Genomic DNA, 13697 nt, shown 5'->3' on the forward strand with positions numbered 1-13697 from the left:
TGGGTGGGTATTGTTAGTTAGGGGAGGGAGGCTCAGGTCTGCTTAGATTTAGTAATAGATTTAATGTTTCAACTGCAATATTCTCTCAAAACTATCTGATGTTCATGATGTACTTAGACCCAAGAATATCTTTGCAAATATCCTATAAAATCATGAATGCACATGTATTATGTTAAATAACACACCACCCCCAAATTTACTATGAAAAAATTCAAACATACAGTAACCTTTAAGGAATAGTACAATGATCACCAGGACACCTACAGCTATATCTATCAATTATTAGCATTTTAACATACTTGCTTTAACTAGAACCATTTGAAAGTAGAGACATAAAGATCCTTGGCCCCTAATTATTTGAGCATGTACGGCCTAATTAAAGGGACACTCCCCTCCTCGACCCTAAGACCACTATTATATTTTAAATATAAAAACAACTGTTACTAAAATATCTTTTTGTAATAATCCATGGTCAATATCCACTTTTTAATCAGTGCCAGATTCAAATACAGAATAAAAAAGTATGACTATTTCCTTACCTTAAAAGCATATTTGCGATTAATGTGATCCTCGGAGGTAAGCATAGCTATCTGAAAACTAGGCAACAGTATGCTTCCCAGAATACCCTCTTCTTTCTCATCTAAGAGATAATTGAACATCTGATTAGAATTTTAAATGTTCTCATGAAACAGAATAAATTTTTTTGAAACTTATTTTGACAAAAATCAAAAGATTTTCATATATGAATGAAGAATTCATATATTGTTTAGGTAGTTCTTTGTAAGGTTTTAAGAGAAAATATTAAATAGCAGAGTATATATACTGCTTTACTTTCAACACGCTTCCCTATCCTAAGCAAATCAGAAATTGGCCCACATGTCAGAAAAATGTCAATTAGACAGAAAAACAGGATACATTTGTTTGGCATATAGACTGCATTCCACAAAGCCCCTTGATATGTGATTCACTGAAACTACATTAGCATATAAGTGATGACACAGAAAATTTATAAAAGGAATCCACCCACATTGCTGGTAGGATATAAATGTGCAACCATTTTAAAGCTAGGACAAATGCACGGCTCACTTGTCACATCCTTCAGACTTGGCTCAATTTCTCATCAATGAAGCCTTCCTTGACTGCTCTATTTTAAAGTGCTTCCCATCCTGACCCATGCCAGAGCCCTCTCTTCTCCTTCTGGAACTCCACCACTGTCTCCCCTCACCACCACCCCAATTACTGCTGATACACTGTATGTTTTAGTTTTTTATTTATCATCTTTCTCTCTCCACTGGAATGTGAACTCCATGAAGACACTTAGAACAACAGTAGTAGATACTCAAAAAATTTTGAATAAATGATGATACACATAAATACATTATTGTAAACTATGCTATAAAAACCATATGCTTTTTAAGCATACATCTTTGAAGGGTTGTTTTTATCAGTTGCTATGATATACAATAAAGTTATGGGAATAAATTACAGGCCTACAAGGCAAGCACATAAAATATACCCAGGAAAATGATAAAACATTAATCTCGGCACAGTATAGATTCACATTATTAACTTGCTGCCTGGGGGCAGAGATGTTTATGAAACTTAAAATACATAGTACATTGTTAGAGACCCAAAAGACAAGTTAATAAAGCTGTGCATTAGGCTGATGAACTCACCAATGAGAAAAACCATAAATGAGAAATAATTCTTTTTATTATGCTTGCCATGTTTTTTTATTATTATAAACTTCATGAGGGATTTTATTTATTTTCCCCTCACTTCTAGACTATGTGGTGAAACTTCCAAAAGAAAAAAGTCACATTAGAGGTTATTTCTATAGCTTTTCTCATAACAGTGGAACAAAATTGTGCTTTTACTATACTGTACTCATTCAGGTATAGTTCACTAATACAAGAAAGAATGAACAAAAGTGCAGATTTATTCTAAAAGGTAAAAAAAAAAGAGGCAGAGAGCAGACATCAATTATAGAGAACATGACAATTTTCTATAATTGAGTCATATTCTAATTTTAAATCCAATTTTATGCTTATATAAAGCATATCATCAGAAACAGCCTGAAGTCATCTTTATTAAAAGATTATTTTTTTATCAAATAATACCTTCTTCTATGTTGCCTAATTGGAAAACTGACTTTCCTGAAGTTATTTCAGCATATGCAGCGGCAGTAAGCACAGGGTGACTTCACTGGATTATCATGGACTGTTTCCTGGCCAGATTCCAAGCAGCTCTGAGATCTTGGGCAAGTTACTGATGCTGGGCATCTCAGTTTCATCTACTATAAAACTGAGGAAAACAAGACTTACCACTAAGGAACTTGTTGTGAGGGTTAAATGAGTTAACAGACATAATGAACGCAATAATGCACTCAGCTCATACTAAGCGTTCAGTAACTACTGCCATTATTACATAAAACTGAAGGCATATAAAATCTTCATCTGTCAAATGATTATCCGAAGAGTCCCCTGCTAGATCACTTAAATGTTCCTAATCATGGCTTTCTTTTTAGTTCTCTACCTAGGTAACTGTCTACCTAGGCAGCTGTCTTATTGATACTTTTTTACTGTCTTAACTCTACCTAGGTAACTGTCTTAGTTTCTATCACCCAGAGGGCCTCGTATACTGCCAAGCCAAGGGTAGGAACTGAGTGATGTTTGTAGAAAGAATGAACTCCTCGTTGGGGACAGGGAGTCAGCCAGGCCTTTCTTAGACTGCACGGCAGCCTAACTTCTCCCTCTGCCCCATCCTACTTCCCTCCGTTCCCGGGCCCAGGTCCCGATACCAAGGACACTCCCCAATTGGCCTCTTGCACCCTGATCTCCATCACAAGGCTCGCTTCCTGAGGAACACAACCTGGGACAGGAACCATAAAATCTCAACATTTTAGTGGATTCAAGTGACATTTTAGATCCCCCCATTCCTTCTTTCGCTTTAAAGACATCTGGGAACAAGACAAGAAATACATACAGTTACAGCTGGGTAAATAACTTACAGACCGGAATATTGTTACTCATTATCATTCCTCACCAGAATACTTCAGTATTTTGCTAACTGGTCTCTTGGCTTCTAGTTCAAGTGCTACGGTGATTTTTCTAAAATGTACACTTGATCTTGATACTATTTTTGTATTCAAGACAGGAGTTTAAATTCATTAGAATAACAAACAAATGCCTTTTGTGCCTTGATCTACTTTTTGGCCTTTACTCTTGCTAGGTCTTCAGACATAACCTTCATTCCTTAAGTCCTATATGTAATTTTACAAATATGCCATGCTCACTCATGCTTTGTACATGCTAAGTCCTTTGTCAGGATCACCCTTCTTTCCTAATCCCTTCCTTGTACAGGCCTGGTCAACACTCATCAACACAACTGAATACTATGACATTTTTTCTCAGACTCCTTCAGCTAATCTGAGTTCCATAAGGAGAGGGGTTTATATTGTTAATTTCTGCATCCTACCACCTAATGAGATGTCTGGTGCATCAAAAGAGCTCCCTGTTAGCTACCACCCTAGTCTAAAGCCATCATCATTTCTACACAGTAACTCCCAACTCTTGTTTCCTTCCTTCCCCTTTATAACTCATTCTCTAACAGCAGCTTGAGTGAGCTTTTTGAAATGTAAATCAAAAGCATATCACTCTTATGCTTAAAAATACACAACTGTTTCCTTATGGTATCTTGCGCAGAACCTAAACTCCAAGAGAATCCAAAACTGGTGCAATCTCCCATCCATCTCTTTCCCTACTGCTAACCTCCCTGCTTGGTACACTGGTTTCTTTCTGCTCCTTCAACATCCCAAACACTTTCCTACCATAGAGCCTTTGCACTACTGCTCCCCCTGCCTGAAAACTCTGCTCACTCTGGCTCCTTCTTGTCGGGATCTTGCTACCTAAAACGTCGGCTCAGAGCCCTGATCCAAAGAGGCCCTTGCCCCATGCCCTTCTTTCATACCATGACCTTATTTTCCTAAAAACACTTACCATGGTCTTGTTTATTTACCTGAGTTTATCTACTGTCTCCCTGACCTCTCTAGATGACAAGCTTCATGGAAGCTTTCTTTCACTGCTATTTTGAAAATACCTGGAACGAAGCAGGTCCTGCTCAGTAAACATTCGTTGAGTGAATTGCGCCCCATGGTAAATTTCATCAACAGACTGACTATAGAAAAGAGCAATTTCAGTGCTTTATCACAGTGTTCACGATATGCCTGGTATATTGTAAAGAACAGTGAGAACCTGGGCTTCCATCTGGTATTGGATGCTATCCTATTGCAAAAAAAACAGCAAAGCTCTTATTCTCCCCCTGTATTATTTCCCATATCCGTAAAACACAGACTGACCTGTCAAAAAATTCTGACAGCACATTCTGTACGTTAGTATATTAAATGCTTTGAGAGATACGGAAGAAATGAATGGGGTCACTGTATTCAGGGTACAAGAGAAGATGAAATTGGGAATTCCCTGGTGGTCCGGTGGTTAGGGCTCCACGCTTTCACTGTCGTGGGCCAGGGTTCGATCCCTGGTCGGGGAACTACTAAGATCCCACAAGCTGTGCAGCGTGGCCAAAAAAAAAAAAGAGAGAGAGAGAGAAGACGAGATCTGGGTGTTTAGGAGAAGTGTCTGGGTGCAGATCCTGGCTCTGAGACTTGCTAGGGGAGACAGGCCAGCAATTGGACCTTGCTGCCCTTAGTTTCCTCTCGTGTGAATGGGCATAATAAGATTTGCCACCTTATCAGGTGGCTGTGAGGAAGAGATGGACAAGATCATAATGTTATGTGCTTAGCATATAGTAAACGCTCCAAAAATTGCAAGCTATTATGATCATCTCACTAAAATCTGATAGTTTTTATTTAAAATCTGACATTTCCTATTGATAAAATAGTGAGAGTATAGTATTATATGCTTCTTTCCAACCATCTGAAGAATGGAAGTGAGTTAAATGTTATTTCTTTCCTTTCTATATCTTCTTCTTTTTTACATTCCTCCTGTCTGGGGAACTGTACTAAAATTAATAAATACACTGAATGTAAAATGCATATGGTTAATAATAATATGGAATCTCATACTCAACATGGCTTCTGAATTCACCTTTACTTCTTTCAAATTAGGTTAAAAGTTTTTCTATTTTAATAAAGGTGACAAGTAGCAAGCACCTTTCCACGGGCAATAATAACAGCAAAAGACAAGGAACTCAGTGCACTTTTTGTTGCAAATTAACACTAAGAAATTTTTATATGAGAAGCAACAAACACTTTCTTGTTCTTATTTAAAGTTCTAAATAGTCTATAAAACATACTGAAAAAGGGAGAAAAGTACAAATTATAAGCTTAGGAATAATGTATGAGTTACAAATCCTGACTTTCTGCAAGACTGGGAAAACCTTTAAGGAAAATTGTAGAGTAAGTCTGGCATTTAACTAAAGATAATACCACAATTGCGGCCTGACCAACATCCCTATGACAAAATGAAATTTTATAGGTCTGGTTAATTCTGACTCAGCAGTACTTCTCAACCACAGTATTCAGTGGGGGAAAAAAGATGAATACAATTCTAGTAATTTCTAAATCTGAAGGTCAATATGCACATGTTGTTTTGATAGATGACCACAGAATTTTGTCACACCTTTTTCTGGACAATCACAAAGTAAATTTTAAAACTGCTAATAGGTTCTAAAATTCTATTGTATTCTGTGGTATATAAATGAGTAATCATGCACTGACAATCTAATTCTTTAGTGACTGTTTCCAACCAGACTTTAGGGAAGAAGAAATGGTTGTCCAGGTTCACGATTTTATATTGTAGCTGAAGCAGATTTCTAGGGAGAGCACAGCCTATGCACCCCTTTCTCTGTTTGTACCAACTTTGTGGTATCTAACAGATCCACATGGCACATGATCAGAGACTTCTCTAGACTCTGACTTAAAATTGTTATTAATCAACAACTTATTAACCAGAAAACATTAGAAGAAGAAGAAGAAGAAGAAGAAGAAAAAAAGACGGACTTCCCTGGTGGTCCAGTGGTAAAGAATCCGCCTTCCAACGCAGGGGATGCGATCCCTGGTCAGGGAACTAAGATCCCACGTGCTGCCGGGCTACTGAGCCCGCGTGCCGCAACTACAGAGCCCACGTGCTACAGAGTCCCCATGCGCTCTGGAGCCCCTGAGCCACAACAAGAGAGAAGGCCACGCGCCACAACAAAGAGCCCGTGTGCCGCAAGGAAAAATTCTGCAAGCCACAACTAAGACCCGCCATGCCCCAAAATAAATAAATAAATAAATATTTAAAAAAGAAAAAAAAATTAGAGAGAGAGACAGAAATGAAGACTGCCTTTAATAATACCTTTATTTCTTCTCCACCAACATTAATAGCATGGTTTGTATCCCTTCTGTAACTTTCTCAATGTTTCATGGAGGTCTTTTTGTTTTAAAAAAAGGTGTGTGTGTGTGGGGGGAGGGCTGGAAGGGATCATAATAAATACATTCTATGTTATTTTTCTTATTTGCTAGTACATCATAGCAGTCTCTAATCTAATGCTCTAAAATCATTTGCTGGGGAGAATGGGATCTCTAACGGACTGACGGCTAGATCTGACAAAACTGACAAGTAAAAAATCAAACATCAAATTAACGTTTTTCATCTATTAGGCACTGAATTCAAGGATAACATTATAGAGTGAATACTCACATATTCTTCACACAAAACAAATCAGTTCAGCACAATCACATTACAGAAACTGGACCAAAACTAAGACCAATCTGCTTGAAGCACAATATTGCCTTCTGTCCCGCCTTACTCAGAATTACTCAGAATTATATGTCAATAAAGAAAAGATTTTCTTGATACTATTTGTTGATAATAAAATAGCAAAAAGATTTGTAATGTTTTTTCTTTAAAAGAGTATCTGATACTTAACATACATTCTATTGTTTACGGTAAACTCACCTCTATAATAAAAGAGGCAAAGGTCAGAAAGCACGAACCAGCGTTTCTTCCATAGCTTCATGCCAGTACTGTCCTGCATTAGATCAGCATATTAAAGGATTTTTTTTTTTCATTTCAGAAAATTAAAACTCATTTCTGGTTTTCTTATTTGTTTAAAATAAGCTTTTTAAAACAAGGTGTGTTTGACATAGGCTATACAGAAATCTAACTAAAATGCTAAGCAAAATTTGGGGTTAGTTTTCTAGGGACTTGTATCATATTAAGATATTCCCAAGTATACTGGTCTTTGAAGAGTAATACTGTCATGTAAAAGGAATTCTGTTGAAGTAATGTGATTTGGTTTCATATCTGCAAGCAATTTGAAATCCACTCTATTGAACACGTCTGCTAGCACGAGAATAATGTAACTGTGCAGCAGTGTGTGCATTCTGGTAAACCAGATTTAATAAATATGTTAATCTTCAACAAGAAGAAAAGTATGTGATTTGAAATTATTCCAAAGGTAATGTGATTTTAAATGACTGTGAATAAAGGAACCTTAGCATATAAACACATTTCATAAACATTTTTTTCTTCTTACATGAACAGCTTGGGTTTTGCTTATCCAGCAGAAAAAAGTACCTACTTGGCAGCTTTTTCTAAGTTATTTAGGTAATAAAAATGCCAAGCTCAAACAAAATCACAATTTCAATGAAAATTACCTTCCCACATGCACTACAGCAAAACCACAAGAGAAAACGAAACACAGACCCAGACACACACACACACACAAAGGCAAAAAAGAGGTCAGTTTGTATGTGCATTGATTTATATTTCTTAATTTACTTCTAGTTGTGACTATCATCTAAAAATGTCTTTAGAACTGAAGAAATTATATGGGTAAAAATCTCCTCAAGTAAGAGATCTGTCCTTAAAATTGACAGCTACACTAAGGAAAGCTGTCCCCCGCCCTCCCAAATTACATGGTATTTTCAATCTCCTAATTAATTATCTCTTTAGTACAGATAATTAAAGTTTAGATCTTTAAGCGGCTCTACAAACAAATATTCTCTGTAAGTCACACACCTATTACAAAATAAACACTCATGGTAGAGAAACTGGTTGGTAACGCTTTGGCAATACTAAATTAACCAAGGGATCAAGAAATAAGAACAGCAATCATTTAAAATAAGGAATCCTATATCCTCTATAATGCTCAATATCACATGGAGCTATTTCAATAGAATTTGGACTCATTAGAAAGTCTAGTTAAAAAAAATCTTCTAGCTTGGATAAGTTTAAATGTCAGATGGTTAAAATATAGTAAATGATCTTTAAGTAAAAATGAAAAGTTGGTATCCAAGTTACATACCCAATCAACTCAGTAAGAAATTGGCGAAACTAATCTGAATGGGAATTCTCTGGATTTTAAGTGGGTCTTCTGCCAATACAGTAGTTTAGTTGCCACACAACTTTCAGACAGAACAAGGTCTAATGAATGTTTCGTAACAAAGTCATTATGAATTATAATGAATATAATTATTAGGCCATCTGAAAGCAATTAGCAATATTTGACAGAATAAATTAGCACTATCAGTGAACTAATATTTAACTTGCTCTGCATCATCTGTATACATGTAGAATCAGAGAGACAGGACAAAGAAAGATAAAGGTCTTGAATGCCGAGTTATCTCAGTTATCTGGAGTTCATTTATCTGAAACCCAGCTGCAAACCAGAAAGTGAAAAAGAAAACAAAAGCCTCTGAGCAATCCAAATAGATGTCACCAAGTCCAACGTACATGTATCCCTACTAATTCCAAAACGTACAACAACGTTCCAAAATAGCTTAGTTACCAGGTTTCCCAGATAATGGAACGATACAAACCCCAACTTATCAGGGTATCTGAGTGACCCATGCTTGATCAAACAAACAAAAAAAAGAAAAAACAGTACAGACACTTAGAGAGTGGTCTTGAGAGCACAGAAGCAAAAATCTGAAAATATCAGAAAAATCTCAACTTACGATCAGATTTCTCTATAAATTAAAGCAGAGAAGTACATAATTCTACATTTCTTGAATGATTTTTATAGGATAGAAAAATGTACAATACCTCTGTGTTTTTTTCCATTTAAAAAATATTTCTGCCTAGATAATATTAGCATGCTGTTCCTAACATTTTCAGGCAGCATATATTTAATTTCAACTTTAGAAATACCTGCCCACCCCCACCCACAATATCTCTAAGTAACATCCATTACTTCTTCTTTCTCCATTGTTCCCCTAACTCTCTCCCTGGTAACAAGAAGTGAAGAAGCTGGATGACCAACTCTACAGTTCTTTCTCCACTCTATACAATTGTCTTATGTGCCTTTGGCAGAAAAGGTCCCTTTTGATTCTGTCCTTTTTTCACATCAAATAGGAAAAAAAAAAAAAAAAAAATACCTGTTTATAAAGCCAACCTCGTCTGACCACAGGTGCATTAGGATTCCTTTTAATTGAATTTGATCTCTTTCCAAAATTATGAACTTTTTTTGAAGCCCGTGAAGTCTAAGGAAAAAAAAAAAGAGCCCAACAGAAAATGTAGTATTAATGCCTAGATATTGAGTTTATTTTTCATCGTCATAATTTTAATCTCTTTTCAGATTTCTCTGAAACTTCCAGGATTTAATCTTTTCAGATGAATTACTGCAATTCCACTTTTGTGTCTTAGTTGTTTCAAATGTAAGAATTCTGCACAAAGACTTTTCCTCCTCTAGGATATTACAGAAGGATCACAAATCTCTCTCCTTTAAAATCTGCGTGTACAATTTTTAAAAAGGCACAGTGTGTGGCACTACCTGCTAAACAGAAGGAACCTTGAGTAAAAATAATATTAACACATTTCAGAGAATAAACCAAATGACAGCACTTTTTGATTTATATCTGCATTGAATCATGTTGCTCCAATTAAAGTTAACAGTGCCATGTCACAAGAGCAAATCTAACAGATAAAATAGAAACAAACGTATCACATCAAGTCAAAACAAGACTGGAAGGATCTGCTTAACGTCATGTAATGTTTTCTTCTTTACGGACAAACGCTGAACGTGGATAATACCAGACAGATGGTGTTTACCATATTCTTAAAAGTACACATAATCTTTTAAAATACTGCTGTGTTTATTGCGAACATTTTATCTTGGTGGGAATGATAGCGGTAACCAACAAACATAAAGACAAAGAAGCTGAATTTGAATTTCTCTATGAAGGTAAGTAATATCAATTTATCTCTTATTTTTCAACTTATCTAGAATCTTTGGAAATCTAGTACATTACATTAGAATCTCCTTTTATGAGGCTTGTATTAGTACATAATAGAATTTTAAGGCCCAATATCAACCATTTTTGGGGGATACATTTTAATTTACTTTTGAATAGATAATGCTTAAACACAGTATAAATCTCAAATGGTACAAAAAGATACAAAAGGACCAGTCTACTTCTCACCTCTGGACCCCAGCACCCAAACAACCCAAACACAACCCTGTGAGGCGACTGATACCACTGTGTATATATGTGTCTATCCATCTGAATAACTGCTTTCATAGTTATGGAATATCTCTTTTTTTTTCCCTCAAATAACTGCATACATAATACCTACTCTTCAGTATACTTCTTTAATTATCATATGAATTACCGATATTATGCATGCATGATAGTTTTCTGTGGTTGAATTTCTCATTTTCTATTTTGACTTCTGGGATTTATGTCATATTTTAGACAGCCCATCTGCATTCTGAGTTTATTTAAAAAAAACTTCCATTGTTTTCTGTACTGCTTTTAGAGTTTTGTTTTTACCGCTTTAACACCTGATCCATCTGGAAAATTTTGGGTGTAAAGTGTGAGGCACGGCTCCAAACTTCTTTCCAGACAATGACTTACTGGCCCTCAACTGGTAAGTCATTTTTCTAGATTTTAATTAGTATAAATTTACAAGCATTATAATGCGGAGTTATCCTGCTAGTGTTTTATGTCATACAAGAATTAGAAATAATTTACATTATTTGAAAATTTATATTTACTTGTAATATTCTACAATATTTCATTTAAAAAACCTTAACAGGCATTTAAAATAGATAATTGTCTATTACCCATTTCTTTACATAACCATAATTTACTATTACAATTGTTTTACTATTATAAAATACACAATTATGTTCTAAATAAAGAAAATTCTTTTTATCATCCCTTGATTTTCTTGCTATCCTTAACTTAGGATCTGAGCATTAACGTTACAGCAACTATTTATTCAGATTTAGCAGCAGGTTTTCCACGAGTTTGAAGACATTTTAATATTAAGATTCTAAATTTAAAACGTTAACGTTATGGTTTAAAGTACAAGAAGCAATAACTACAAACTTTTATAGACACACAACTCTGGGATTAGAGATTAAACAATTAACATTTTTGTTTCTGATTACAAAGAAAAACCACCCATTTCTGTTTCCATGTGGCTATGGCACTTTTCACATCATGGGTTCTAAACACGTCAGTCATCAAGCACAGTGGCTTGATGGGTTTCCCTTTAGCAGTAAAAGATTTTACATTTTAAAAAAACAGTATAATATGATAGAATATATATTATTCTAGGCATACTTAATAGTCAGAAAATGGGAGTTCTAGGCCATTATATTAATCTTCACCATTAAAACTTAAGTTGATTCAATAAACTGCCATTTTCTCACACAAACATCCATTACATTTGTAAAATTATTCCAAATCTGAACTCTACAATATTTAAAAAATATAAGTCATTAAATTTTTAAAATACAAGCTTACTACTTTATATTCTAAGCCACTGCTTCTTATGTCAATTACCTCGAACGTAATTAGGTTCACGTAATAATAAAAATGAAATGATTATTCTAAAATTCTAAGTCCATTAAGAGTAACAGTAATAGATATTACCAATTATACCAGTCATCAATAATTAACAGTAAGCAAAATAACTTACTCTGCCTACAGGGCTCACTGGATGCACTGCATAGTCTGAAGTCGTGTTATAGTTAGAAGCTTCATTTATCATACTTATAGGTCGTTCCTTCTTTTCGTCAGATGTCATGGTTGCAACAGTCCTGAAAATATAATATGCCAGAACGCTAGAACTTGCTGTTTATATAAACTACTTTACAATAACATTTCCCTGGAGTTAACAATGCCGGTGTCTGACTTTTTCAAAACAGCTGGGTACTGGTTAGAGCTTAATAAGCTCTAGAGTTGGAGCTTAATATTTATAACTACTTTAAAAATAATTAAGCACAACTTAATATCATGTTTATTTTAATAAGCCTTAATACAGATATGCTACTTGGTCATGTAACTGGAACATTAAAAATTTAATTACAAGATTAGCGATTCTAATATTGAAAACAGTAACAATGATAGGGAATTCCGTGGCAGTCCAGTAGTTAGGACTCTGTGCTTTCACTGCTGAGGGCGCGGGTTCGATCCCTGGTTGGGGAACTGAGATCCCGCAAGCCACGGGGCAAGGCCAAAAAAAAAAAAAAAAAAAGAAAAGAAAAGAAAACAACAACAATGATACCAATAACTAATTTTTGTGAACAAACTTATAGTTTATAAACTATTTTCACACATATTTCATTTGATGCTTATAAAAATCCTTAGAAATGGTAATCACCACTGCCTCTGATTTAAGGATGAGAAAACTAAGCTCAAATTAGTTTAAGAATTTGACCAAGTTTACAGTTTCCCTGACCTTGCATCCTGCGCTCTTGAGTTTACTGTGTCTGAGCTATTGTAAAAACAGCTTCTGGAATTACATTCCTCATGAAAAAAAGTTTTAAGTCACGTTTCTATACCATACATAGTAAACAGACGGCATTCTGTTATTATACTTGACTGCAAATGTCCAGATAAGAAAACTGTTAAATCGTACTGTATTAAGTATGGATAACAGCAATTTCAATGCTAACCCCATTTTTTTTAAACATCTTTATTGGAGTATAATTGCTTTACAATGGTGTGTTAGTTTCCGCTGTACAACAAAGTGAATCAGCTCTACATATACATACATCCCCATATGTCCTCCCTCTTGCGTCTCCCTCCCACCCTCCCTATCCCACCCCTCTAGGTGGTCACAAAGCACCGAGCTGATCTCCCTGTGCTATGTGGCTGCTTCCCACTAGCTATCTATTTTACATTTGGTAGTGTATATATGTCCATGCCACTCTCTCACTTCGTCCCAGCTTACCCTTCCCCTTCCCCATGTCCTCAAGTCCATTCTCCACGTCTGCATCTTTATTCCTGTCCTGCCCCTAGGTTCTTCAGAACCTTTTTTTTTTTTTTAGATTCCATATTTATGTGTTAGCATACGGTATTTGTTTTTCTCTTTCTGACTTACTTCATTCTGTATGACAGACTCTAGGTCCATCCACCTCACTACAAATAACTCAATTTCGTTTCTTTTTATGGCTGAGTAATATTCCATTGTATACATGTGCTACATCTTCTTTATCCATTCATCTGTCGATGGACACTTAGACTAACCCCATTTTGAACAGAGGCATTCCATGAAACGCTTTACTTACTGTTCATTCACTACAAAAATACAATTGTCCTGTGATGGCTGTCCTGTGACTGGATGTTTACAGGTCACTTTCCTTTCATTATGGCTGGAAGAAAACAGAATAAGAGAAAATGTACGTGCTATTACCACAAACTTTAAAAAAATATCCTGGTAGCAAAATAGCCATTTCTT

The 13697-nt window shown here is 35.4% G+C and overlaps 1 protein-coding gene across 6 annotated transcripts in view; it reads right to left on the bottom strand.

The window, feature by feature from the left end:
• PLEKHA5 (pleckstrin homology domain containing A5) overlaps nt 1–13697 on the bottom strand; it is a 233205-nt gene that overhangs the window by 73691 nt on the left and 145817 nt on the right. For 5 of the 6 annotated variants that reach the window (XM_061204775.1, XM_061204774.1, XM_061204773.1 and 2 more), the window contains 5 exons: nt 13528–13611; nt 11934–12054; nt 9383–9487; nt 6960–7032; nt 540–640 (listed from right to left, as the gene is read on the bottom strand). In XM_061204775.1, coding sequence (XP_061060758.1) covers nt 540–640; nt 6960–7032; nt 9383–9487; nt 11934–12054; nt 13528–13611 — 484 coding nt within the window. Of the gene's footprint in view, nt 1–539; nt 641–2120; nt 2289–6959; nt 7033–9382; nt 9488–11933; nt 12055–13527; nt 13612–13697 lie in introns of those variants that run through there. The other variant, XM_061204777.1, reaches the window with a different exon arrangement.

This window comes from Eubalaena glacialis, chromosome 11, assembly GCF_028564815.1.
Source record: "Eubalaena glacialis isolate mEubGla1 chromosome 11, mEubGla1.1.hap2.+ XY, whole genome shotgun sequence".
Taxonomy (NCBI): domain Eukaryota; kingdom Metazoa; phylum Chordata; class Mammalia; order Artiodactyla; family Balaenidae; genus Eubalaena; species Eubalaena glacialis.